The sequence below is a fragment of the Gopherus evgoodei genome, chromosome 4 (genome assembly GCF_007399415.2).
Source record: "Gopherus evgoodei ecotype Sinaloan lineage chromosome 4, rGopEvg1_v1.p, whole genome shotgun sequence".
In the NCBI taxonomy this organism is placed as follows: domain Eukaryota; kingdom Metazoa; phylum Chordata; order Testudines; family Testudinidae; genus Gopherus; species Gopherus evgoodei.
Window position 1 is genome coordinate 142104438 of NC_044325.1, and position 26800 is coordinate 142131237.

The 26800-nt window shown below is 47.6% G+C and overlaps 2 protein-coding genes across 5 annotated transcripts in view; one reads left to right on the plus strand and one right to left on the minus strand.

Annotated features, from left to right (window-relative positions):
* Nucleotides 1-26800, minus strand: part of RBBP5 (RB binding protein 5, histone lysine methyltransferase complex subunit) — a 118182-nt gene that overhangs the window by 24304 nt on the left and 67078 nt on the right. For 2 of the 3 annotated variants that reach the window (XR_004000249.1, XR_004000248.1), the window contains exons 14-15: nt 9297-9445; nt 8955-9141 (exon numbers count right to left, since the gene is read on the minus strand). The gene's annotated coding sequence lies outside the window, so the exon portion shown is untranslated. Of the gene's footprint in view, nt 1-871; nt 965-8954; nt 9142-9296; nt 9446-26800 lie in introns of those variants that run through there. The other variant, XR_004000250.1, reaches the window with a different exon arrangement.
* The window catches only part of CNTN2 (contactin 2), a 54424-nt gene that overhangs the window by 8130 nt on the left and 19494 nt on the right, over nt 1-26800 (plus strand). The window contains exons 2-7 of one of the 2 annotated variants that reach the window (XM_030561553.1): nt 15733-15838; nt 21200-21344; nt 22415-22590; nt 23405-23500; nt 23865-24074; nt 26508-26610. In XM_030561553.1, the coding sequence (XP_030417413.1) occupies nt 15784-15838; nt 21200-21344; nt 22415-22590; nt 23405-23500; nt 23865-24074; nt 26508-26610 (785 nt within the window). In that variant the 5' untranslated portion in view covers nt 15733-15783. The remainder of the gene's footprint in view (nt 1-15732; nt 15839-21199; nt 21345-22414; nt 22591-23404; nt 23501-23864; nt 24075-26507; nt 26611-26800) is intronic. The other variant, XM_030561554.1, reaches the window with a different exon arrangement.

A 26800-nucleotide genomic window follows, 5' to 3' on the forward strand; every position in this document is an offset into this window, starting at 1 on the left:
AGTAGGGAGCAGAAAGTGAAGCGAGGTCAAAGGGTGCTGGAATTGATCACATGGATATAACGATGCCCAGTGTGGTATAAATAAAAGTGGGGCATTAAGTATTGTTTTACTTGAGTCATGCTTTGGATGGAAGGGATGAACACTTAATCCTACCTGTGCATCCGCGCAGGGGAGTTGGGTGGTCACCACTTTCCAGTCTCCTGAGTGCTGCCAGGGCTGGCGTTAGGCACTGCAGCAGCACCAACATGGTGAGCGTGGCCAGCTCCCCCGCAGTCCAATGCAGTGGGCTGATGGTGCTGCAACTAGGTGCTGGCAGAGCTAGGGATGCTGTTGCCCCGGCCGCTGCAGTGAGCTGCGAGTGCTGATGCTGCGACAGGGCCCATATGGTAAGTTTAGAGACAATGCAAGTAGTGCTGCAGCAGCAGTGCAGTCACTGTGCTCTAGAGATGCTGGAGCCCTTTGATATTACTGAGGCTTTCCAAGGGGCGGGAGCTGAGAGGGGGCGTCTCATCACTACAATCTCTCCTCTGGTTCTGGCACTTGCCAAGCAATGCACCCTCCAGCAGCTAGGAGAGCAGAGACACTACCTCAGGGCGAGGAGGCTGTTTTTACCCACACATCAAAGGGTTTCTCCTGACACCACCATGGTAACGATGACAGTGAAGAGCAGGTAGTTTGGGGAGTTGTCAGTGTGGTGGATGCCCTAAGCTTTAATCAGAATTTCCCTTTGCTGAGCTGTGCACATGCGATAGCTGATGCAAGATTTTAAGAACAAGAGATTTTATTAAAAGCATTTGCCAAAAGCCTTCTTTTGTTTTTGAAAAGACTTTATTTTTCTGGAAATCTAATGGACAGAGCATGGGACAGAGTCAGGACACCTGGATTCCATTCCCATCTCTGCTACTGACTCAGCCATGTGCCCTTGGCCACCTCACTTAGCCTGTCTGTGCTTCAGCTTCTCCATCTGAAAAATGGAGTTAATAGTCAATAATCCCTATATGAGGAGGGGGTTGTGAGGTTAAATTCAATCACATTTCTAAAGGGCTTTGAAACACAGTATGTTGACATAGTGGGGTCCTAATGTTTCAAAATTCAGCACCTACTATCAGGAGCCAAAATTAGCCTAAACAGTCTCAAACATCTAAGTGATGAATTAGCAGTTTTTCCTGTTTTTAATCAACTTAAATTTTCACCACTGAGGGAAGTTATTCAGTGGGGAAGGGGGATCAGACAATAAATTATTTAACACCAGTAGACACAGATTCAAAAAGTTAAAGCTTCAAAACCATTCAAACAAAGCCTGTCAACATGACATGTCAAAATAGACCAAGTAAATATCTTTAAATCAGACTAAGGTCTCAGGCAGCATTTTTCTTACTTTGCCTAGCTGTACATTTAGATCATCATCTATGGAAATTTTTTTTATCATTTGTGCGTACACAGTGAAATCAACATTTGCAGACATTTAGAGATAAAAACCTAATATTGCTACACTTATAAGGATTAAGTGGAGACAGGCTCAAGGAACCATATTCAGAATCCAAACACGCAACACTCCCAGGGCGGGAGGCAGGAATTTGGTTTGGGCAGTTATATAGCATTTTCCATCAACATCTCTCAAAGCATTTTTCAAAGCAGGTCATTAGCAGATGGTGAAACTGAGCCACAGGGAGGGGGAGTGAATTGCCCAAGGTCAGCCAGCAGGCTAATTGGCAGAGTCAGGATTCGAACCCAGTGCTCTATCCATTAGGCCACACTGCTTCCACAGTTACAAAAAACGGTCCCTTTGCAAAACTCAGACCTAGATTACATTGAAGTGTTGGTTCAAGGTCCATCTCTAATACTGGGTATTTTGAACTCTTATTAAATTTGTCTCTGAGAGTAGCACCTAGAGATCTCACTCAGGAACAGGGATCCATTATGCCAAGTGCTGTACAAATATGTACAAAGCAACAGTCCTTGCCCTCAAGACTCTACAATCAAGGCCTTGGTCCTGCAAGCTGCTGTAGGTGGACAGATCCTGCCTCAGCCGACCACTGGAGTCAATGCAGCTGTGCACAGACACAGGAATTTGCCTGTATTGAACAACTTACAGGAGCAGGGCCTAAGCAGTGGGAAAGATTGAGAAGTACAGAGACACTGATACAATGCAGCCTTGGGACCTGTGACTTACATAAATGCACTCCCCAACTACTAATTAAAAGCCTTTAAAAGAAGCAGGAAAACAGGAGGAATATTAGAAGACTCTGCTTTACGCCTGTTAGCCTTACTAATGTCCTGCTCAGACCACATCAGAATGCTCTGCCTGCTACTTATACTAGCATGAGAGAAAGAAGAGGGGTATATTTTGCCTCAGGGTGAAAATAAATCTCTCATTGACCTTAGGGTGAGGTGTATAGGTGCATCAAGAGCAGAACCTATGGGGTGCAGAGCCCCTGTTTTCACAATGCACAGAATAATCCACTCCTATAAAATACCAATCTGGAGATTTCAAATCCACCTGTTAAGACAGACTTTCAAAAGAGCTCAGCTCCCATTTAAGCACCTAAATAAAAGGCAGATTCCCAATGTGCTGAGAGCTCTTCTCAGAATCTGGCCCACACAAGATTTAAAATCACATCTATAGACTCCATCCATCTCCCTGCTGAAGAAAGATTCTTCCCTACTGCACGTGTTCATGATTTGTTCACCCAGTCTAGTTTCACATGTCCCAAGTGATACGGCTTTTGCCACTTGCCTTGGGGAAGACTTATCTATTGCATAGTATATTTCACTGTCAGGAAGTTTTTCTTAATACAGCCTAAATTCTCCCCTTTTCTCAAGTTCATCTCATTACACCCAGTTATACCCCTATGTGCCATGCTAAATAATTCCTTTTCATTCCCCAGCATAAATGACACCTTAGAGGCACTTTGGGAGTCAGGAGATATTGTTCTGTAATTGATTCTGATGAACAGTCAGTTTCCATTAAGGAATAAAATCATCAATGACCAATAGGACACCCCAATGCAGCCAAGAAAAAGTAACTGGCATGTCTTGGAGTTAAAAACAACCACAACCACCCAAGCGCCAGCAGCCTGTCCATAAGCTCTGGGCTTTGACATTCCAGCAAAGGAGCAAGGAGAAAGATGACAAAGCCTGACCTTGGCAGAACCAGCTTTCCAGCACGGGGCTGCCAAATGCAGGCAAAGCAGCTGCAGAATCCTGCAGGAGAAACCATCGCCAGCTGGGCATCAGCTAAGCTATAAGCATTGGAGCCTCATCTCCACTCGTTTCTGTCTGCCCAGCTGCTTTACTAACTTACAAAATAAAGACTCCCAAAGCCTATTCTCTTCAATCCTGGCAGCACACACCACACCACACGCCAAGCAACTCAGGGCACTGAAATAAATCCAGCAGTACTGGTATTTCCTTGGGTTCAGGTCGCACAACTCTGTGCTGCATCCATTCATGTAGATCATTTCTGGCAATTAACAAATGCAGTAATATTGTGTGCAAGCCTGTGTGTTAACCAACAGACTCACCTAGGGGTCTGTAAGGGTCCTACAGCCAGTTAACAAAGGTTGTTGGCAATACCCTTTGCATTATGCCATTTGTAAGGGCCACATTCTGCAAGCTGATGCACTTGGGCTAGACCTTTGCATAGAGTCCACAGATTCAAGAGCTGGCCTTAAAAGACCAGCTCTGCAAGGAAAGTGGCAGAAATGGACATTGGTCTCTGGGGATGCCTGTCTCAAAGGTAGAGTAGTTTCCATTGATAGAGATAGCAACTGTATATGTTCAAAATAAATTCCAAATCAGTTGTTTCACATGAAGTTGTAAATATACGTGAGATGAGACTGTGTGACCTGTGGTGGGTAGGGTTTCGGAATGACTCCTTAAATTAAAAAAATCAGAGCTGGGCCCAACCCAAAACCTCAGATCCAAACCTGAAAACTTTGGAGCTGCCTCCAAATCTGAACTGGGCTCTGGGTCCAAGTTATGCAGTTGCCCCCTCTCTTTACTATAGAGCAAAAGTGGATGACGACAGCTTAGAACTTGGGTTTTAAACACTGCAGCTTTGACTTCATCTCTAGAAAAGAGCAAGCTAATTCAGGAAGGCGAGCCAGATTCTGACAGTCATTTTTAGAGGGGCAATAAGCCCAGGCATGTGACTCAGTAGGAACACAACACAGGCCCTCAGGGGGTTCCCCAAACTTGTAGTAGCTAGGAATGCAGCAAAAGCAGAGTGGGGCTGGCATTCAGGGCTGTGCACAGAGATGAAGGACAAATGTTTAACTATCAAAGGAAGACCCACAACCCCAGATTCTTACTGGCTTAGATTCCAATCCCTCAAACTCTGTGCATGAACCAGGGGTTCTGACTGCCCTGTTCCAGCAAAGCCCAAAGAGGGACATTTATGGGGTATTCTGCCCCTGGTTTCCTTTCCAGTAAGAGAACAGGGAGCTGGACAGCAGTCTAACCACTCACCCTCTCTGTTTGGTATTTTAAATTCCTGTTCCTTTTCTTTCATTCACTTCAACTTACCTGTTCTAGTTGCTGCTCTGCACCTCGAGCTCTGTTTGGCAAATGAGCTCCAACCTGGAGGCAGTTGATTCAGAGACTAAACCCCACCCACAGTAAGTGCTAATTAGGGCTAGTCCCCAACAAAGCTAAAGTTAGCTAGACCAGACTGGAGAGCAATTAGCCTCAGTTAGTCCCAGCTGGGGGTTGTTCTCTGGCCTGTTTCAGACAAAGGCTATTGTTTTGTTTGTTTATTTTGCTCACACTGCTGAGATTTAATAAGCATGTTTGGTAAAGAAAGCACCTGAGTGCCCAAGCAGTCCGGCTGTGGTTATTTCTTCCTGTCTGCTCCCCATCCCGCACCCTGCTATTAGCCTCCTCTTTTATTAAGTGTTTCTAGCCACTTCCCAGCCAGTAGAAAGCCAAAGGAATTTACCAACTTCTGGCCATTATCTTGCAATTATATCCAGGCAGAGGGACCTTTGCATTAACTTCAGTGTGGCTCTAGGCAAGTGTAAGGTTGTGCCTGTGTGGATCCAACTCCACAATCAGGGTCTTTATTTCCAGTGCTTTTCAGAGTTATAGCTGGTTAATGGGCTTTGCACCAATAAGTTTCCAATAGCAGCTGGTCATAGAGTGACCAGACAGAAAGTGTGAAAAATCAGTACACTTTTTTTTTCCCCAAGGGCGGGGGTGTAGTTGCATGTACAAGACAAAGCCCCTAATATTGGGACTTCCCAATGGTCACTCTAGTTGGTCACTTTTTCTAGTTGCTGGTTAGAGCAGGCTGGAGCCCTGCCAGAGATGGGATGAGCATCATTCTTGAGTACTCAAGCCTCAGAGAGTGATGGCTTGATGTTCGTAGCACTATCACCACGCTGAATGCGATTCAAGCCCTGGAGGTATTTGAGCAGAAGGAGAAAGTAGCTACTGCCCCACATGCAGTATCCCTTGCCCTGAATGTGCAGTCAGTCTAGAGGCCCCAGATGGGACAGAGCAGATGCTCAACAGCTGTTGTGATTCCTGTGTTGTAGGGGTCACAAAATAACTGCAGACAGCAGGTGTAGTGTGGACAAAATGTTATACAAACCACCTGTACAGCTCCGCTAATGCTACTCAGTCCTGACCTCATCCCACTTGTTGCTTTGCGATGTTCAACACCCAATCTGGGCCCAAGGTGCTTGAAAAAGATCTTGATTCAGTGACTGCAGTTCCTGCCTCTGCCCCTCATACTTTGTCTGGACAGCTAAAAGCACTTATTAGTTCCCAGCATCACTCTGTCAATGCATCTCAGTCTTCCCATCCTCTTGCTCTTAACGCTATTCCAGATCTGCCCACCCCCACTGGAGCTAATCAGACCAAAGTGTGCAGTGGTTTTGTGATGGAGTAAATGTAAGCTAAGCAGAATGAAAACACTTCGCTTATTTCAGAATAGATTTGACTAGATTTCAACCAAGGTCTCCAAAGGTCATAGGCCAGTGCATTAACTCCCTGCAACAAGTGAACCCTCTTCACAAGTGCACAGTAGATAGAAACTGAGGAGCGTTCCCCTGCCCCCAAAATATTTAACCCTTTGTAGTAGATTTGCCTTGAAATCAGGACTTCAGAGTCAGTGGGAACCGGGCAGCTTTGGGAATGCATGGTAAGAGCCAACGTATTGGTTCAGCCTTCTTAGCGCTTCCACTGAGCCACAGCCCATCAGGCAATAATAAAATGAATCCTGAAAGTACATAGCCTATAACTCCAGCACCAGACCTCCCCGGGTGCAGTTGCTGCTGCCCCAGAGGCACAGCCAGTAGAGAATGAGCTACTGGTTGTAAGCACCATCTGCTCCCCTCATAATCCCGCAGAGAAAGAGCCTCCCAGGGCTACACTCCTTCCTTTAAAAACACTGTACCCAGCAGCACTTTCAACTGGGCTTGTGCAATTACCACACAGCGAGGAAAGAGCCTGCTCAGAAAATCTTACTGCAATCCACTTACTGTTGCTCAACCCACCCACATCTTCCAGCTCTTCTGGGTCACTTCAGGGTGTAGCTGCAGCTGACAGATTCTAGTGTGGAAGAATGGATCCCTCACAAAGCTCTCACAGCTGAGATAACAAGCCACCTTGCCATTCTGCCTGAGCCATGGGAGCTCAGATTTGCCCCCAGGGGTTGGGATGTTCTGGAGAGACTGTGCTGAGGGCCATGGCTGTGCCATGGATAGGGCCTTTGCTTTCCGGGGAGTGGGGGGGGGGGGAGTTGGTTTAAAATTTCCTGCTAATTTATCAGGGTGTATTTTAAAGAAATTAATTGGGTGTAAAATGGCAAAAAAACAAAAATGAAGGACCAGAGGGTGAGGGATACCCAGTACTCTCATAGGAGGCCAGGGGATGAGAGATACCCAGTACTCTCATGGGAGGCCGGGGCCAGGGAGGGGTGAGGGATAGCCGATACTCTCATGGGAGGCCGGGGCCGGGGAGGGTGAGGGATAGCCGGTACTCTCATGGGAGGCCGGGGCCGGGGGGAGGGGGTGAGGGATAGCCGGTACTCCCATGGGAGGCCGGGGGGAGGAGGGTGAGGGATAGCCGGTACTCTCATGGGAGGCCGGGGGAAGGGAGGTGAGGGATAGCTGGTACTCTCATGGGAGGCCGGGGGGGGTAGGGATAGCTGGTACTCTCATGAGAGGCCGGGGGGAGGGGGAGAGGGATAGCTGGTACTCTCATGGGAGGCCGGGGGGGGGTAGGGATAGCTGGTACTCTCATGGGAGGCCGGGGGGGGGGTAGGGATAGCTGGTACTCTCATGAGAGGCCGGGGGGAGGGGGAGAGGGATAGCTGGTACTCTCATGGGAGGCCGGGGGGTAGGGATAGCTGGTACTCTCATGGGAGGCCAGGGGGAAGGGGGGGTGAGGGATAGCTGGTACTCTCATGGGAGGCCAGCAGGCTCAGGTGGCAGGGACCCTTCCACTCTCTGCAGGCCTGTTGCTGCAGCAGTCAGAGGGTCTCAGCTGCCAGGACCCAGCTCCCTGCTCCTGTCACATCCCCTCTGTTCAGGAAAGGCAGAGGGGACTGCACCGAAGAGCTGTTGAGGGGGCCAGGAAGAGGCTCTGTCTGGCAGCAAAAGGACTGGGGCTATCGCCTGGCTCCCTGCCTGGCTCACTCCCCCACAGCCAAGCAGCTGTTGCCAAGCAGCAGTTGCCCTACTCAGAGCAGGTGCTCTGTGCCATCTGGCAGGGACTCTGTGCGGGAGGAGCCATGTCTGTGGTGTTCCAGCACTTACACAATTCAGGTTAAAAAGGGTGAAACCCAAATGCTTGTTTTTTTCACAACCCAAGAATTTTGGGGGAAAATTTGGTATAAACAGAGAAGGACAGACCTTTGCCACAGACCAGGCTTACTGCCAGCCTCTCAGTGTCACTCTCTTTCTCAGCCTAGCCAGCTCATCCATGAATGCCTTGGACTTGAAGGCCTGAACTCACTCCTATGCCAGTGCAGAGCCTTCAGGGCTTTTCTAACCTACTGCTGCTGCCCATAGAACCTATGGGCCTTGTGGTGGCTGGAGAATTCCCAGGAAACAAGACCACCAAGCCCCTCCTTGAACACCCCCCTGCCCGACTCATCTTGGAATGCTGCCTGCTCTAGGGACTCAGAGTGGGGATCGCAGAGGGTACTTCGTTACCACTTTGTGCCACCATAGCTAATTGTATAGCACCTCTTGCACCTCCTGCTGGCATGGTGGGAGGCTGGATAGGAGAGCAGACAAGATGTACCCAGCCCACACCCTGGATTAGAGTATATGCCAGCGGAACCAACAGACCTTTGAACTTGTTTTCCTGGTTGCACCCAGTGTTCAACAGGAGCTACATCCCTCTCACTGGGTGCTCCACTCACTGCCGGTCTGGTGCCTCCTCTTGGTCACTCTGGGGATTAGCTCTCAAGGCCAACACTCCTGTCTGCGGGTTGTGCGCCATCACTCGGACTGTTACTCCAGGACCCTCAGCATCTCCTTCGTGACTTAGCCCTCTGGCCAGGTCACTAAGCGTTCCTTTCCAGGGTTCAGTCCAACAACAGTCCTAGGCAGTCTTCCCAGTCACTGCCTCTGCAGCTGGCAGGGGAACCCAGGCCTGCCTCTAGTCCAGGGACCCTCAGCTCAGCAGTTCTGGGCTTCTTCTCTCTGCCCTCACTGCTCCTTCCCTGGGCTACTTCCAACTCTCTGGTTCCCCTTCTCTCTCAGGGTGTACCACCTCCAAGAACTCTCCTCCCTCTTCCCAGGAAGTGACTGTCCTTTCTCAGCAGCCCAGTCTGTAGCCTGCTACCTGGTTTTATGAGCCTGATCATAATCAATCTTCTGCTCCCTGGCTCCTGTTCCAAGTGCAGCCTGTGGAGTTAATTGGACATCCCAGCCAACTTAACCCCACTCAGTCCTGTGTGGGGTGGACACCCCATTGCACACCCCGATCAGTGACCTTACCAGTGCTGTTTCCTTGGTTGTGTGAAGAGCCAGTTTGCTTTTGTAGACTTGCCCAGAAGCGTTGCGGCTGTGCACGTGTTGGTTTTTGTCAGCTTGTTTGTTTTCTTGTAGGGTTGCTCACAAATGCAGGGGTATCACTCGCTGTCTTGTTATTGTAAGGTTGCTCATGAATCCAGACAGAACTGAGCTGCAAAACAGAAATAGATTTTGAACCCCTGTAATCTGGACATTTGGTTTGACCCATTACAGACTGTGAGGCCAGCTGCCAAACCTGGATCATGGTTTGGATTTTGGACACCTGACCATTAGAGGATATTCTGGTCTGGGGTGTAGAATTCATACCAGTCTCCTTATGGAAGCAGGGACCAACTGCAAAACTTGGATCCTGTTTTGAATGCTGAATCTCACGAACTTCAGGAAAGTTTAAGTTTGGCATTTAGATCCAGTCCCATCTCTGCTCTTGAACATGGGCTGCCGTTATGGCACTGGTTCTTAGGAAGAATGAACAAACAAATACGTTATAATAAAATTAATTCAAATCCAAAACACTGAGGCATTTTGTTCTGGGGAGAAAAAAATGTACAAAATATTGCATGGACTTTGCAAACCAAAGCCAAACAAAGGTCACGTTTGGGACCTTCCTGGCTTCACCATCCTCCCTTTCAGCACTGTATGAATGCCTGGCTCCCTGTCCCAGCCATGGCAACAGAGTCAGGAATGCCCTTTTATTACGGGATGCTGCTGCTGTAGGAATGGTTACGTTTATGCCCAAATGCTCATCTTGTCACTTAACCATGGAGGATTAAACTACACTCATTTAATAGATTGCACAGTGGCTGTGATGGCATCATAGTCTCCTTCTGTTAAAGCCCAGCTCCTCGCCGAAGGGTGGGAGTTGACAGATTGAGGCAGTGAGCACTGCTGAGGAGGTACAGCATTGCCTATGCTGGGAGCCCTAGGGGGCCACTTCTCAATGGACACAGTTTGGTGCAAATGCACTGGTTTTCCAAGCGTATGTCTGGGGAAGGGGTGGCTGAGAACAGGGATTTTAATATAGGCCTTTTTCACGGGTAGAGAAGGATTGAACAGGCAGTCTGGATTTTTTTTTTTTAAATCTGCCTTGACTTCTGCTGTGAGTTCCAGGTGCATCCACATAGAATACAACTGTTATGCCCCTGAATACAACATGCAGACCACCCCTGCTATGCTGGCTGATTGTCCCCCAGTGTATCTATGCTGAAAGTGCCTGGTGTATATACTCCAAGTACTTCACAATAGCCACTGATGTCAACTGAATGTCAATGGTTAGTGATGGCACAGTGGATGAGGGCCTCCAGTGAAGAAGTTTAAAGACTTAATAGATGGTTCATTCCACATATGATACTGGCAGATCTGAGAGACAAGGTGGGCGAGGTAATATCTTTCAATAGAGCAACTTCTCTTGGTGGAAGAGACAAGCTTTCAAACTTCACACAGCTTTTCCTCAGATCTGGAGATGGTAACAGAGCATCACAGTTAACTACAAGCTGAGACAGACTTTAGCATAGATTGTTTAGATCCCAAATAGGAAGTCTTCACAGGTTCTTGGAACTGAAGTAGCTAGTCATAGGTAACTAACCAGATTGGAGTGAAATCCATCTGTGAAGGCAGCGTCACATCATCCTAACTTCCAACCCTCCAGTCCTTATCGAGTCACCAGTAATTTTCCTCAGCGATTCCAGGTGAACGTGTTCACATATATGCGTCTGCATGTGCTTGTTCACCACAAGGAACCTCAGTGCATTTTAGAGTGACTTCATCCACAGGCTCAGCTCCCAAAGAAAGCACTCATACTGAGGGGGGCTTGGAAGGCAGGGAGGCTCAGGGGAATTCTAAGTGTCTCACTCTAGCACCATAATGTCATTTCCATGTTAATGGATCTTTCCCAGCTCCCAGGGGCTTCCTAGGAAAAACTTAATGCTTCAGCAGCTACATGTATGTGTTTCAGACATGCACACCCTTCCTCTGTTAATGAGGGCATCCATCAGTGGGCCTGACAGATCCCCTTTTAGTGCAACAGAAGGCTCTGGAGTGGTTGTCAAAATAGCATATACAAATGGGGAAGCAAGTCCCAGAGGCACTCTTCTAATTAGAGGTAGAGACAGGTCTGGCCTGGATCATCAGAGATCCAAAACTCTGGGGAAGCTCAGCTCCAGATGAAGTATTCAGAGCTCAGACTTCCCTTTCTAAGGTGGATTCAAAGCCCTGAACATTGGGGAAGTTCAAAGTCAGGCCCAGCTCTGATCTTCTTGAGTCAGGCCCTACACTGAGCTGAATAGCCACGGGAGGTTCTATTCCCATCTCTAATTGTAGGTAACGCAAACGTCACCATTTGCAGCAATCTCTCTGTCCATTCTGCAGCCTCTCCAAGTGTTGACCATACCTTGGCCCCACCTTGAGCTCTTCATATTGATCATGTTCGCATTTTTGCCAGACATTTTCAAGGGGGATAACACAGCCCTGGTGAGGCCCAACACATGAGAAGTCCCCACTTCTGACATACGCATGACTTAAATCTTGTTTTGAGACATGTACTCCCTCTTTCCAGATAAGACTCCTTGAGACGTTCAGTGCCAATGAAAACCAGCTCATCATAACATCAAGCAGGTGCCAGCAGATCAGCATTAATATCCCTCTAGAATCCTGAAGCAATGAAAATGTCACCGAAATGAGAGAAATGGTACAGCGAGCTCATAAATCCCACCCCAGCCCATTATTTCATAAACTGGACTTCAAATGGCATGACTCTGTTAGCTGATTACATAGGTCTTGCTTAGTGTCACTGGGTCACTTTTCTTTGTTCTAGACGCAGGTCCATTCTGATTGTCCCCTGGACAAAGCGATTTGTCCTGTATTTGGAAACAGTATTTGGTCCTGCCATGAGGGCAGGGGACTGGACTCGATGACCTCTCGAGGTCCCTTCCAGTCCTAGAGTCTATGAGTCTATAGAGCGGGAAAGAAAAGGCTGTGTGGGTAGATGTGACTGATCCCCTTTCTCTTCATCTGATGAAATAAACAAAGCTGGGTCTTCCCATTTCCACAGCTAGTTGCACTGGTACTAGCATTCTTGGGGAACTTTCAAGCATTGCCAAAGAAGTGTCTCTGCTGGGCCATAAGGAATGAATCCGATGGTTTGAAACACATAAGGGCACCGCCAAAACATGAAGCAGCAGAACTGTGAAGTCCTGTCTTGCAGGCAGTTAAGTGTCCTCAACTGGCCTTCCTCATGTTAGTCTGCAGAGTAAATACACAGTAGCAAAACATATTTGTATGGTGCCTTTCCTCCTGAATGAACCGTAAATACTGTACAGGCTGTATAATCAATAGAACATGATTTATCCAAACTCCTCTTTTCCAAAACACCCATCATTTGAAACTGGAGAACATCCTTTAACCTACAGCATTCACACTAGAAATCTGAATAAATGCTACACTCTCTTTACTAGTCAGATAAACAGGGGGCTGGTGCAGAGGGGCTTCTCATCCACCACTGTAATGCAACCACTTCTGAGATGAAATGCAGCAGGTATTCTGGACCAATAACAAATTAATGAAGACTGGATTCAGCTGAATCCACAGAGGGGAACTGCTAGTTTGGCAGAATGGAATAAGCCAGTTTAGAATTTAGCCAGGCAATCTTGCATGAAAAACTTTGTTAAAGGAAAGAGCTATGAGAGAGAGGAGAGAGAGAGATTTTGGAGACTTGGAGGACATTCATTGATAAAGAGAGTTAAAATGAGAAGATGATTTGAATAGTAGCAATCGGGGCATTGTGAAGCTGGGGGTGGGCTCTAGCTGCTGAGACTTGGCATAAATTCAAACAAGCAGGACTGGGGTTCAAAATACAATTAAGCGCTGCTTGATAAATACTTAAAGCCAGCTCACTTGTGACGAGATATCTGCCTTGCTGGGAGACAGAGAAGAAAACACTAAGGGGAAGCTGGCACAAGAAAATATGCACAGAGGTTATTGAGACTCAACCCCTCTCCTTCTATGATGACAGCTCCTACCAAGTCACATACACTTGGAACTAGAGTTTGTTTAAGCTACACACCCAGGAAAGGCAGAATGAAATTTCCTTTCATTCTAATGCAGCATCTGTATTTTATAAAGCAGAAAAATGTAAAGTGTAATTAAAATAAGAGAAGTGACACATCAACAGATCTGCTCTCCGGGTGTCATCAAGCCTTAACTGCTGACCAAATGCATCTTTTTACCCCAATAGGGAGGATTCCCTTGTGGATACAACATTGGACAAGGACTCAGGAGAGCCCTAGCCCAGTGTCTCTCAGCCTTTTCAGATTGGAGACCTCTTATTCGAAGTCAATATTTTTCATGACCTCCTTCCACATACTCTAACAGTAAGAATAAAAAATGTATCAATGCGAAGCCTAGATAACTGGTGTATGTGTGTTGTGAGAGGCCGACAGAGAGTACTTGACCTGTGCAGGCGTGAGATCTTCTTTGCTGTGCGTCGTAATAAAATCGCCAGCATCTCATGACACCCCTCCCCCCCCATTGCCTTTTGAGACCCACCAGTTGAGTAATCCTGGTCTACATGATGCAGGAGAGTCACTTCTTGTTATAATAATGACATGCGTTATCACAGCGCCTAAGAGTCCCAGTCATGGACCTGGACCCTCCTGGGCTAGGCACTGTACAGACACAGAACAAAACAGATGTTCCCTGCCCTAGGGAGCTTACGACAAGAGAGCACAGATTGATACAGACAGGTCAGTCGGGCAGTACAAGGAAACAGTGAAACAAGACTGGTCAGCAAGGGGGGGGTCTCAGCACAACACTCAGGGCATGATTCTCATTTCAAGTGAGTCCACATTACACCATAAAAGTGGCCTAAAGCAGCTTTAATGTAAATTAGACGCAAACTCTTAATTTCTCTGTGTCTCAGTTCCCCACCTGTAAAATGGGGATAATGATACTTCCTTCCCACCTTTTGTCTGTCTTGTCTATCTTGACTCCAAGCTCTTTGGGGCAGGGACTGTCTCTTACTATGGGTATGTACAGCTCCTGGCAAACCATGGTGCTCTCGTCTTGGTTGGGGACTCTAGGCATCACCTTAATACAAATATAACACCACCACAAGTCCTGAAAAGTCACTACAGCTATGGGAGAGTAGGGTTCTCAGCTGCTTCATGCATCATTAAAAGCAAAGGTCTGATCCAAATCCCTGTATCCAAGCTCCGCAGAATGCTGGGGAGGTTTATATCTGGTCCAGTCTTCTCTCTCCTAAGCCCCAGTAGTGTAGACTTTTGTTCCTGGGGAGGAAGTAAGAGGCAGAAAGAGTCCAAAAGGCTTTTCAAATGTCAGTTGTGCAGCATGAGCTAGATCATCTTTCCACCTTGCAAATCAAGCATGCTGGATCTGGTGTCAGTGAGCAGAAATACGCATGGAACCAGCTCTGTAGTCAGGCACGTGATTTCAATTATTTATGATTTATCTAAGCCCCCACTGTCCTGGGCACTGGACAAGCATATAACATAGAACCTTGCCCAAAAGAACTTACACTCTAAGTTTAAGATGAGAGCTCGCAGGTGGGTACAGCAAACAGATGTTGTGGGGAGCACGAGGGAAAAGGGATAGAGCGACGAACAGTGGCTAAGCAGCAATCATAGCATACCAGCTGCCTAGCCATTGTCAAGTGGTTTAAATACTGGTTTATTGGGGATTCACTTTAAGAGGAACACCCAAGAATACATGGCTAAGAAGCAGCCCCTGAATGTCATTTTTTAAAAGTCGCTTTTGTTAAGAGGAAAAAAAATTAGCTCAGTTTCAATATTCTTGTTAAAGGGAAACAGCTGAGCTAGTCATCAGGGAAATGTTGCAGCAGAAGGTTCATAAGCTGCTGCAGGCTTTTTTGATCCAAGGGAGAAGTTGGAAAAGATGGAACCCTCTTAGGGGACTAGCAAAATTGCTGCATCCACTAACCAACATCACTGCACCAGCAAATGTCCCAGGTGTTCCCTTGTCTCGTTTTAACTACTCATAGGCTTCAATGCAGAGAAATACAAAAAGATCAAGTAAGTTGCAGCGAAGCCTCCAAGAGGACTCCCCAAAATATCACCACTGAGCACAACAGCTGATCCTCTCCGTCTCATAGCGCACCCATCGCTATAACAACTGAGCAGGGCCATCCCACCCCGCCCAATGGGACACTGGAGGCAACTCTTGGGCTGATTCACACATCATGGGACAGTGAGATGAGAATGTGATTGGGAAAAGAGAATGCTTAGGCTTCCCCCCCCCCTTTGGTCTCCTTTGGCTTGTCATGACCTGTGGACCAGGAGGCAGGGGCAAGGGACAGCTTGACCATGAGATTAAGAAGAGAACCACAAAACTGAGAGGGGATCTGAACGGAAAATTTCAGGTTAGCAGCAGTGCCTGGAGGTAAAGGTGGTCAGAAGTTTTTTGTCAAAACTATTTTTTCAGTGCAAACATGAATTCGTACAAAACAAATTTTCACCAAATAATTTTTTTTTGTCCAAACCCCCCAAATCTGAATATTTTTGCTTTTCTGGAAAACCTGAATAAGTTAAACAATTTTTTGTTTTTGTAAAACGTGTGTGTCTGGAGGGGAATGATTTTCCAACCCCTGCAAAGGGAGTGCTCCACATCAGTCAGCCAGCCAGTGGGGATTTTCCAGCTGGAAGTTAGACTCTGGAACAGCTGGAACCAGACTGCCCAGCTTCTGTAAAGAAATCCTCTTTTCTTTCTCTTGCAGGGTCTCTGTCTCTATTCCTCAATAAAGATAACTACTACCCCGAGGCACACGATGGGAGCTCCCACAGAACTGGTTTTCATCTCAATAGCCATCATCACCTTTACGGGTAAGAGGGGGCATCTCAGCCTGGGAATGCATGCCAGGTGTTGGCACTGACTAACTACCAGAGACACAGTGGCTGGGAAACAAGCTAGGTTGTTTGGCTCCTCATCCAAAATGCCGAACATGGAATTCTTTGGGGCATGTATTCACCTATTACATGGGGCACGTACTCACTTATTCATGGCTCGCCTAGCATGAATCCTGTGGGTTCTACATGTGGCGTTAACATGGCTTGTGCATGTTTCTCATGTGGAGTTCATACAGCTCAGGAGCATGACTTTAGAGTCTAAGGTCGGATTGTACCAGTCAGAGAGACGGAGGGAGAGAGGGAGGGACGGAATGTGTGGCACATTGCAAACAAGCTTCTCTCTGTCTGAGGTCACTACCGATTAAATTCGTCCCTCTGCACCACTTATGTCCCACTTCAGCAAGTGGTGCTAGGATTTGTTTTGGGCCCCTGCACAGGGGTGAATTTCATCTCATTGGCAGGTCACACTGTTGACATGGCCCCCTTCTCTCGCTGCTTTTCCAGGGACGCATTTTCCACCATCCCATTTGCTATTCATAATGGATCATTGCTGGATCTCAAGTCATTTCAGGCTGTGCTTTAAAGGCACGTCCTCTCAGCAGGGAGCCCTTTCCTTCAGACAGCTGAAAATTAGATAATGTCTTTGAGCTAATTCATCCTCCCAGGGAGAGGCTTCTCTGCTGTCCTTTATAAATATCTAATTACCTTTTAATGTTCTCTGGGTCCCTAGGGAGGGGAGGAGAGGGGCGTGGCCTGGCCTAGATCAGGATGCAATCAACCTGTTTGGAAATAGGTCTGACCGACTATGGCGGACACAGCAAGACAGGGCTGGGCCTCACCATTAACCAGCTGCATTTATGAGACTTGCTCTCCACTCGGGCTGAGTCCATAAAGATTGAGTGACTAAAAAACTGAAAGGTTACTAGAAAATAGCCCCATAAACTTATGATGCAACCGATCTCAATAACCAAGTTTGAGAGAGGCTAGCACCTCGTGGTGAAACAGCTCAAGTGGGCCAAGCAGGGGACTCAGGACTCCAGGGGTCCATTCCCAGCTCTGCCGCTGACTCCCTTGGGACCACAGGCAAGCCACTTCTTCTCTGTGTATTGGTCAAATGAGGGTAAATACCTCCTGGGAGTGCTGAGAAGTTTAAAAGCTTGTAACGTGCAGAGAAAATTCTCTGATGAACAGTGTTACCAGAGTGGAAATTATTATTAAGGAAAGTCTAAAAATATCTCTGCTTCTCTGCACTGAGAAGAAGCCTTAGAAAACGCTTGAAGTCTGTTACTAACCACAGCTGTGTCCATTTGTTCCCGTGAGAAATCTTCTCTTTAAAAATAACTGCTTTAGCGTTTAGTTTGGGGTTTTGTCTGCCTGTTCGCATTTGCTATAAAACCAATTTGTTTTCCCTCACGTGCCAGCCTTCAGGCTGGGGGCAATGCCATAAAGCAACAAATACAAGCTGTCTGTGCTTTATCATGGAATTGCTGCTGACGCAACTTTGAACTGGATAGCACGACTGCAGCATTGATGCTCTCCTCCTGTTCCTCCCTGTGCTGTGCGCAGGGCTAAGGAATCCACCCTCCCAGACAGCTGGTCTTTCCAGATTTGGCATTCAGCATATTCTGAGCAACAACAAGAAAAATCAAACTGGCAGAAATCAGCTGGCTCGGCAATGCAGGGTGGGGCTGATGCAGTCCCCTCCCCTGCTCACTGCAGAGGCAGAGGAGTTGAGAGTATAGTTTGTCTATTTTCATAATACATGATGTAGCTTTTTTGATATTGACAGAGGTCACTATGCCCCTGGCGTGCTGTAGTTCAGAAAGTGAAATATTACAAGTCCTAAAACAGTGTCTGGAATCTTGGGTGCTCTAGTTTTCATTTTTTCTATTTATTCTGACATCTGATTTATTTCCTCAAGTGAGTTCCACTCTGCCCAGATGCAGCATTTAAGACAAAGCTTTTCTTGCCCCATTTCCCCAGCTGGATGGCCTAGGGCAGCAAGTTGAGAGGTCAAGTAAGGTAGCAGCTGTCCCATTTTTCATGAGACATTCCCAGTTTTGACTGGATCATCCTGCTTCCTGAAAACTAAGCTTGCAGGACATGAATGTGTTTCAAAATATCGTCAGGGCTCTTGAAAATTTGCAACCGGACATCATGACCCAGCAATGCAACCTCCTGCTGTTGTGACAAGACGACATTGTCCCAAAGGATGACAATTTACAAACGACAGGTCTAAGGTGGAGTGATGCGCCCAGGGTCCTACAACAGAGTCAACTTGGCTCAGGCAGGCTGAGAATTTTCTGTTCTCCTTGGCTCTCAGCCCTTCGCCCTAACCCCTCTAGAATTTTAATTTTTTAACCTTGATCTGCTTGTGGTGCTGAACAAGTGAGATCTGGCCATTTCACCCAGACACCTGGGAATCATGGACACAAGTTTGTCTGACCTTCTTGCACTGTTGACATATAGAAAATCAATGCCTGACAGCTGCAGTCCATAACCACCACAGAGAAGGGCAGTAGAGGACAGCAAGAGTATTTGGCTGGAATTAGAAGGAAAGATTAGCCAGGCTTGGCTTGTGTAGCATGGACGCATGGAGCAATGCATTTGAGCATTAATACCATGGCTTTTGGGTGATAGATAAATAGAAATCATTTGCCATTCATTACTTATTAAGTTCTAATGACTTAAATGGAAATCTGGTTGCTTAGTTGTTATGCCTCAGTACATTTGCTTTTTACTGTTGGACTGGATTAACACGCAACAGTCTTATTAATTCTGCATTAAACCCTGATTACTTTTATCCACTGCTTAGCAGTGTTAAGATCAACACAGAGCAAATTCTAGCTGAGACCAGCTCTGCGTGTCTGCTGCTGGCGTGGCCAGGAGGAGCGACTTTCACTTTCGGGAAGGGACTATTCCAGTGGGAGCATCTACATAGATTTGGGGAAGGGGCTATGAAGCCCCACAATACCACTGCCCTGATTTCCCCATCTATGGGCCAGTTTGTGAAACCAGTTGGGCTGCTACCAATGTGAGTAACGTGGGGATCACAACCTGTCCTTGTAAGTTTGGCCACCGATACCCATGCACCACAAAGGGCCTGGTTTGAGTCCAGCTCACTTGCAGCAGCATGTCCAAGCACTGTACTGAGGCTCCGTGGGGGGGACTCAGCTAATTGGTTAATGCCCAGGCACCAGTCAGTAGACACAGCAACCAGCTGTTCAGAGAAGACTTAGCCAATTAGCGAGTCCCTCTCCCCTATTGCCCCCATCCCTGTATGCCATGGCAGCCTGGACATCAAACAAGAACCCTATGAACCAAAGGTAAAGGGTGTCCAAGCCCAGCTGGAATTCACTCTTGCATAAAACATCACACTTATCAGAGGCGCTTCATTGAAACAGTGGTCCCACTGCATCCCGCAGGGAAGGAGACAGCCTGACGGCTGGTGAGATAGCACAGGATAGTTATTAATTCAAACACAAAGCCCTCAAGAGCTTCCGCCAATCACATTCAGATGGCACGGGTGGCCGAGCTCTCCCTGGCTTATCAGTTATGGGGCAGACGGGCCTCACAGTGAGGAGCTCGCTGTCCGTTTCGGCTGGTGAGTGGGTGACAAAAGGGGGAGGGGGAGAGAGAAAATTGATGGTTATCTCACCAGCTGTTTTTGCTGTTACATATTTCAGGTTGATTTTTATTATTACTTATATGACCAGGTTTATTACACATGCCCCAGCAGGTGGCTCTGTCAGTGTTTCCATTTGTCTTGTTAACAAGGTAGAATTCCTCCATCTCACTTATGACATAATACTTTGCGCTTTTCAGTCAAGGAGGGTAAGAGACATCACCTCCATTTTGCAGAAGGGGAAACTGAGGCACAACGCAGTGACCTGACTTGCCCAGAGCTGGGCACAGAAATCACTGATTCCCAATGCAACTCCCTGTCCAGTAGTCCACACACAGTCTCTGAATACAGAAGTATTCATGAGACCTACAGTAAATCTAATAGAGAGGGCCCCTCCCCACCATGAAACAAAGAGGTGACGGAATGCAACAGGGGGAAACCAGCAGAAATCAAGTCAGGTGGCATTTCTTTATGTAAAGGGTAGCTGGGAAAGGGAGCAAAGCAGGGAGCATCAGGTGCTGTCCCAAGAAGGCAAACACCACTGCTACCCCAGTAACCTATCACTAAACCTGCAAATCTCATGAAGCACCATGGGACAGATTTTTACAGGTGTTTGGGTGCCTAAAGATACAGAGAGGTGCCTAGGGGGGTTTTCAGAAGTGCCTATGTGCCTAACTCACATTGATTTCAATAGGCCTCTATCTGCATCTGTAAAAATCTTTACCTTTAAAAATCTGCCCCCTACCTTTGCTCAAAGAGCGTCCCTTTGAGATTTACTGTTTCTTACTCAAAAATGTCCAGTGTCTGATCAAGATTAGAAGTCAAAAAATACCCACAATTTATTTCCACTGAGCAAATGGCTTAATTTTGATCTCACCTAGCTTTTTACACCAAGGTAATTTAAGTGGTAAAATCTACTCCTGCTTTATGGTGCTGTAACATCAGAATCCAGCCCATTGGGTCTGAATGCTGACAAGAAACTTAACACTCACCCCCTGCTGCTAGGCAAAACAGACCTAACAATTACTGTGTGTTTAGTGACTATGGGAATGGCAAGTTTCAAATTCTAGAAAGAGATGAGATGATTTACCCAGTGCCCAAACGTGAGTCAGAAGCAGAGCTGAGAACAGAATCGTGGGTCCCCTGATCACGGTCAACGGTCCTGCCTACCTACTTCTCAGGCCAGGGGAAAGTAGGGGGAATGAATACGTTAATGTTCGTACAATATAAAGACGTTAAGTTGCCATCACAAAGCTGACATTGTCAGTGTCAGGGCCAAGAATAAAACTCAGGGTTTCCCAGCTCCTAGTCCTGTGGCCAGTCCCCTGCTCCACACTGCCTCTGAATTAGCCTGTCATTAGTCCTTTTTGCATGCTAACCTAACCGTGTTACCCATTTGCTATTTCCTAAGTCATGCTGCCCATTCCCAAACGGCGCTGGCAGAGAGAGAGAGAGAGAGAACGGGAATTCAGAAATTAACATTGTATGAAAAGCCCAACATCTGGACTAGAGAGGGGCCTGAGATGCAAAGTTCTAACCCAGAGCTGAACTCTCCAAAGTCCAGAGGAGTTTGGTTGTGGGGTTTTGGTAGAGGCCCCCTCTCTAGTCGGCGTTGTCTCCCTTTTAAAAACTGTTTGACAAAAGCTTGCTCCACCCCCCCCTCCTGGAGAAGCTGAGCTCAGCAGGATTTTTCTCATGCTGTTCCCTTGCAGGGCGGTGCCTGGCACACGGTACCATAAGGAACTATGGGCCAATCTTTGAAGATCAACCAGTCAACACCCTCTTTCCTGAAGGCTCAACAGAAGAGAAGATAACTTTGGCTTGTCGAGCAAGAGCCAGCCCTCCTGCAACTTACAGGTGAGGTTACCTGCTCCCATTTGTCTGTCCTGTACCCCTAAATGCCAGGCTACTGCAGCGATGGGTGTTCATATATGCCTTAGGGAGACAGGTTATAGAAACACCTACACAATTGCAGTGGGTTTGAACTACAGCAGATGAGGGGCCTCCCATATCTAGACCAGTATTAGCTGCCTCATTGTGCTGTGGGGTGTAGTTATGAAGAGTCCTGTAGGACTGATTTTAGTACATGGAGTCTTGCACTGCTATGTCACTGCTTTGAATCCAGCCCGGGCTGGTAATGACTCCAAGTTGTTACCACCTGATGGCTGTTTGTAGCCACTATATAGAATGAACTGGTGGCATTTTCTAATGGATCAGATGGTTGCTCGTATCACAGAAGTCCCCCCCACTGGCATTCTCAGCAGAGAGGGATAGAGTCAAGCTCTCTCAGTTGTGAAGGGTGACTGAGCCACTGCCCTGATCCTATCACCCTTCTAGGTCAGGATGGGCGCATGGTAGCAGGGCAGCTTGCCCTGCAGCCGTCCATTAAAAATTTCCCAGAGCTGCCCACCCAGCACTTTCCACCAGAATTACGTTCACACACCATCGTTTATTTAAAAGAAAAGCATGAAGATGGACAGGCGCTGCCTCTCCTGCCCTGCTGCGTGTTGTCCCAGCATATCCATCCTAAATCACTGGGTGCCTTTTAGTCTCAGTGTAACTCTAACCCAGTCAGCCACTCATGACCCAGAAATACTCCATCCCACCAAAACTTACAGCTGAAATTCATTTGGGATCAGAGGGACAAAGTGCAGACACTATGGGCCTTTCTGAAACTCCGGGGCTTCTATTTTTCTTTCCCTCCCACAGCAGTGGAGGCAGCTGAGAGATAATCCACTGTGTTCCTATTGGCACCACCCTAGCATAGTAAATATTGACTTCATCTAGGACTAGATATAACTGACTTTCCAATGTACATCATGGTGTGTGCCTCATACCAGGGGCTGGTCAGTATGCATTGGTATCAGCTGGATGTGAACATGCAGCTTTGATCATTGGTTCCTCCTCTCCCCCCGCGTTCTGGGCAGATGGAAGATGAATGGCACAGAAATGAAGATGGAGCCGGATACTCGTTACAGGCTGGTTGGGGGCAACTTGGAGATAAGCAACCCAGTCAAAGCCAAGGATGCTGGGTCTTACCAGTGCCTGGCATCTAACCCCATGGGCACGGTTGTGAGCCGAGAAGCCTACGTCCGCTTTGGCTGTAAGTCACCTGTTCATCTCCCCAGTGCAAATGGAATGCAGCTGCAATAGCACGGGGGGTAAATCAAATCTCCCACCGTTAACACAGGAAGATAAAGGAGACTTTTCCATAGCCCCCCATTGTTAGTGGGTTGGATGCAAAAGGCTTCCATGCCACTGTCTTTCTACCCCCTTTTCCTTTTCAAGAGACATTCATTCAGTGCCATGAGGGCAGCCAAGACAAGGGCCATTTATGCCTCTGTTGGGACTAGTAAAATATGCATGAACTTCACCTTTGCCTTTTCAGTGCTAGAAGTCACATGGTTTCTAATATCATCTCAATTAAAACCTATAGAGCCTTCCTCTGACGGGAAAGGACCTGGCCAAGCTTAGTGGTGCAGTGAATTCAATGCACTACGAGGAAAGAGGTGTTGGGAATGGTCTTTGGACCTCCATCTGCAAAGCCAATGGAAATCCAGCTGTATTGTTGAAGAGATGAATGCATGGGCCTGGAGGGGGCTTGGAAGGAGTTGCATCATTCTCCAGTGCTTCCTGCTGGCCAGCCTTTGGGGCAGTGCTGGCTGTGTTCTTGCAAAGACAGCTAATGATCCTGGCTCCCTGCGGGCGGCAATCGCCGTGTGAGCAACATGCCACACTGCCCTGCCGCAGTGCAGTTCTCCTCCTTTAATTCCCTTGGAAATGACATGAGCGATGCTCACTCCAGAACCACACAACACGTCTCCCGCTGGGGCATGAAAAAACCTGATTCAAATGAAAAGTATTCCCTCTGCAGCTGCAATGGCTGTTCACCTGCTGGTTTCACTGTGCATGTTTAGTTTTGCAGGAATTCTCCACAGAAGAGCGAGACCCCGTGAAGATTACAGAGGGCTGGGGGACGATGTTCACCTGCAGCCCCCCTCCACATTACCCAGGTAATGCACTAGAGCAAAGGGGATATCAAAAGTAACAGTGGTTTGAGGGCTCGCCGGTGATGTGTGAAATGGCCTCACGCGGCGAGGCAGGACCAGACCATAGGTTTGGCCCTTTCTTGCTGAGCCTTTGGGAATTCTAGAGGAGCCAATTTTCAAGAGTTACTTTTGATGTTAAGTCCTGCAAATCAAAAGGAGTCACGTGATGGGGCTAGTGACCTAGAGAACATAAATACCACCCATAGAGCAACTTAGGGTCCAGCTTTGTGTCAGCTTGGGAAGTAACCTTCTTGGTGCAGTCTGCTCTGGAGGTGGTTCAGGTGAGTGAGCATTTCTCACACTTCACCCTCAACTCTTTCCCATGCAGGCCTGTCCTATCGATGGCTCCTGAATGAGTTTCCCAACTTCATCCCAGCAGATGGAAGGCACTTTGTCTCCCAGATGACAGGAAACCTTTACATTGCCAAGACAGAGGCATCAGACCTGGGCAACTACTCCTGCTTTGCCACAAGCCACATCAACTTCATCAGGAAGAGTGTCTTCAGCAAGTTTGCCAGACTCACCCTTATTGCGGAAGGTCAGTACTCTAGGGCTACTGAGTGGAAACGTGGTGCCCCCCAGAAGCTGATTCTTAGAGACAGAGGGAACAGGTCTCCAAGCTAAAGTAGGAAAGAGGGGACTGGATGGCTCAAGCCTTTCCTCTCTTGGTTCCTGGCTCAAATCCTGGCCCAGTCAGTGGTTACTGATGGTTATTGCAATCTGCCATTCAGTGGCCTCTTAGAAAAGCATTTAGTGGGTCTCAAGTTGGTTGCTGGCACACAAAAGCACCACCACAGTGGCACTACCTTGCAGTCCCAACAGAGATGCCAAGGAGCCAACAGTCATGGCACCAGAGAACCTCTCATTTATTGCAGTTATAGGAGTGGAAGACTCTTCTCTGCAGCCCACAACACCTGTTGACTCTGGCTGCCTCCACCTCCAACAACACCAAGACTCTCCCAGGCAGCAATGGGGGTTGGTCTTTGGGCCTTCTCATGGGTTATGCACAACTTCAGCTGCTCAAAGGACTGCAAGGGCTACTCCCCCGCTACCTCTCTGGTACCACTCACTGCCAGAGGGGACGCGAACGTGAAACCCTGACTCCACACATGCTCACAGGATTGGCTAGCTGCACATGGGGGAATTAGCTGCACCACACCAGAGGGTTTTATACCAAGCACACTGACAGCATCACAAACCTCCCACAATGTAGCAGGAGGACAGACAAATTAAAAGGCATAAAATGACAGGAAATAGAGGTTTGAGAACAGGATGGAGATTCGAGGAGGAGGAGATACAGGGAGGCTGTGCCAGGTGGCAAGAGCTGCAGAGGGGGAGGCTCTCTGCCCAGCCATGGGGAGGCTATGTGCACTTACAGAGCAGGAGCCAGGGCTAACCAAGGTGAAGGAGCAGGATAGGAAGTAAAGAGCAACAAGTGCCCTGTTGCTGATTGGAACAAATCCAGAGAGAAGTGTTAAAAATCAAGGACAGTTTTAAGCTGGACCCAGAAATGAATGGGGAGCCAATGTAGGGTACGCTGCCGAATCCTGTAGGTGGTTTCACAGTGACAACAACTGTCGTTCCCACAGACACTGGCACCTCTGGTCATCACAGAAACAAGGTCTTTGGCTCAAGATTCAATGGGGACAATTTTATGGCTTGAGCCAAAGCCTATTGAAGTCAATGTGCTTTGGATCAGGCCTTTAGTTTGCTTAAATGGCTGGAGATCTTGAGGAAGGGAAAGTTGAAGGAGAGAGACTCTGGAATTGGAACATTTCCCTTGGAAAACGCTTTCCATCTGCAGAGATTTGGGCAATAGCAGGAAAGTTCCAGGATGTCATTTCTTTTCAGAGCAGATTTAAAGCTCCCACTTGAAATAAAAAGCAAAATTACCAAACTACCTAAAGATACAAAACAAACTGCACGAGCCCCACAGTGAAGAGTGCGAGGCACTGAGCTCACCAGCTGCAGTGTTTCATCATTAAGAATTTAGGAATCTCGCATAGGGTGAGAAGAGCTCATCTGTTTCCCTGAGCAGGATGCATCCGCAGGGATTGGGCTACACTTGAGAAGCAATCAGAGACGGAAGATGGTGCAGAACGCAGCAGCCTGCTGACTTAGCGGGGTGACTTGCTGAGTGCATATGACACCAGTGCTCCAGAATCCGCACTGGCTGCCCATTGGTCTCTGAGTGGAGTTTAAGATGTTGGTTATGACCTATAACACCTTAAATGGCTGAGACCAGCCTACTTGAGGGACCACCTCTCTCCCCATGCCTCATTACCACAGCTCAGTCAGCAGGGTGCCGGAGCTGGTCCCCCTTGTTATAAAAGAGAAGGGGCAGCTGGCAGGGTGTTCTCTGTGAAGGCTTTGGGACTATGGAACTTGACAACATCCCTCCTCCCACCACCAAGGAGGAGCTGAATTTGGTGACCTTGTGGGCAGGCGCAAAGGACATCTATTTGCAAGGGGTTTTGCAGCGGGCTGAGGGGATGTATCCCATAATGAGGAGTGGATGAAAGGGGCTCCCTGCAGCTGTCTGGCTGACTGAGTTCCTTTTGCAATGATAATTTTAATGCTTCTGGGATTTCACTGAATTGTGTGATTAACCAACTTGTCAGGGCACCTAGCCCCTGGGATAGGTATCTTTTTATCATTTTAAATCTAAATAAATACAATTATCCCTGTTTCAGGTGGGAAATTGAGGCACAGGGAAGTTAAGTGACTCACCCAGCATCATGCAGCGAATCTGTGGCGAAGCCCAGAATAGAACGCAGGGCTCTGCTTTAACTACTAGACAATGCTCGAGCAGGCTCTGGATGATAGCTGGAAGGCAGTGCAGCAGCTGATGTCTTTGAGACTTAAATATGTGCTTTTAGGAGGTGAATCCTTGCAAGGACCTTTGCCTTTTAATCTTTGTGAGTACAGTTCTAAAAGGCCTGCAACCTCCTTACCAATGTTTTTCTTTCAGCAGATGCCAGACAGTATGCACCCAGCATTAAAGCCAAGTTTCCTGCCGACACCTACGCCCTGGCTGGGCAACTATTGACTCTCGAGTGTTTCGCCTTTGGAAAGTGAGTATTCTTGGGTCCATTTTGTTCCACCCTTTGGTGGCAGCAGCAGCACTGGAAGAGAGTCACAGACCCTCAGGCCTTCATAATGATGGGTAGAAAGAAAACCGCCTCGCTGCTTTAATTCCCAAGCAGAGTAGGGCAAGGGGCCAAGCCATCATTTCAAAAGGTGAAGACTCTTTGTCCTGGCTGC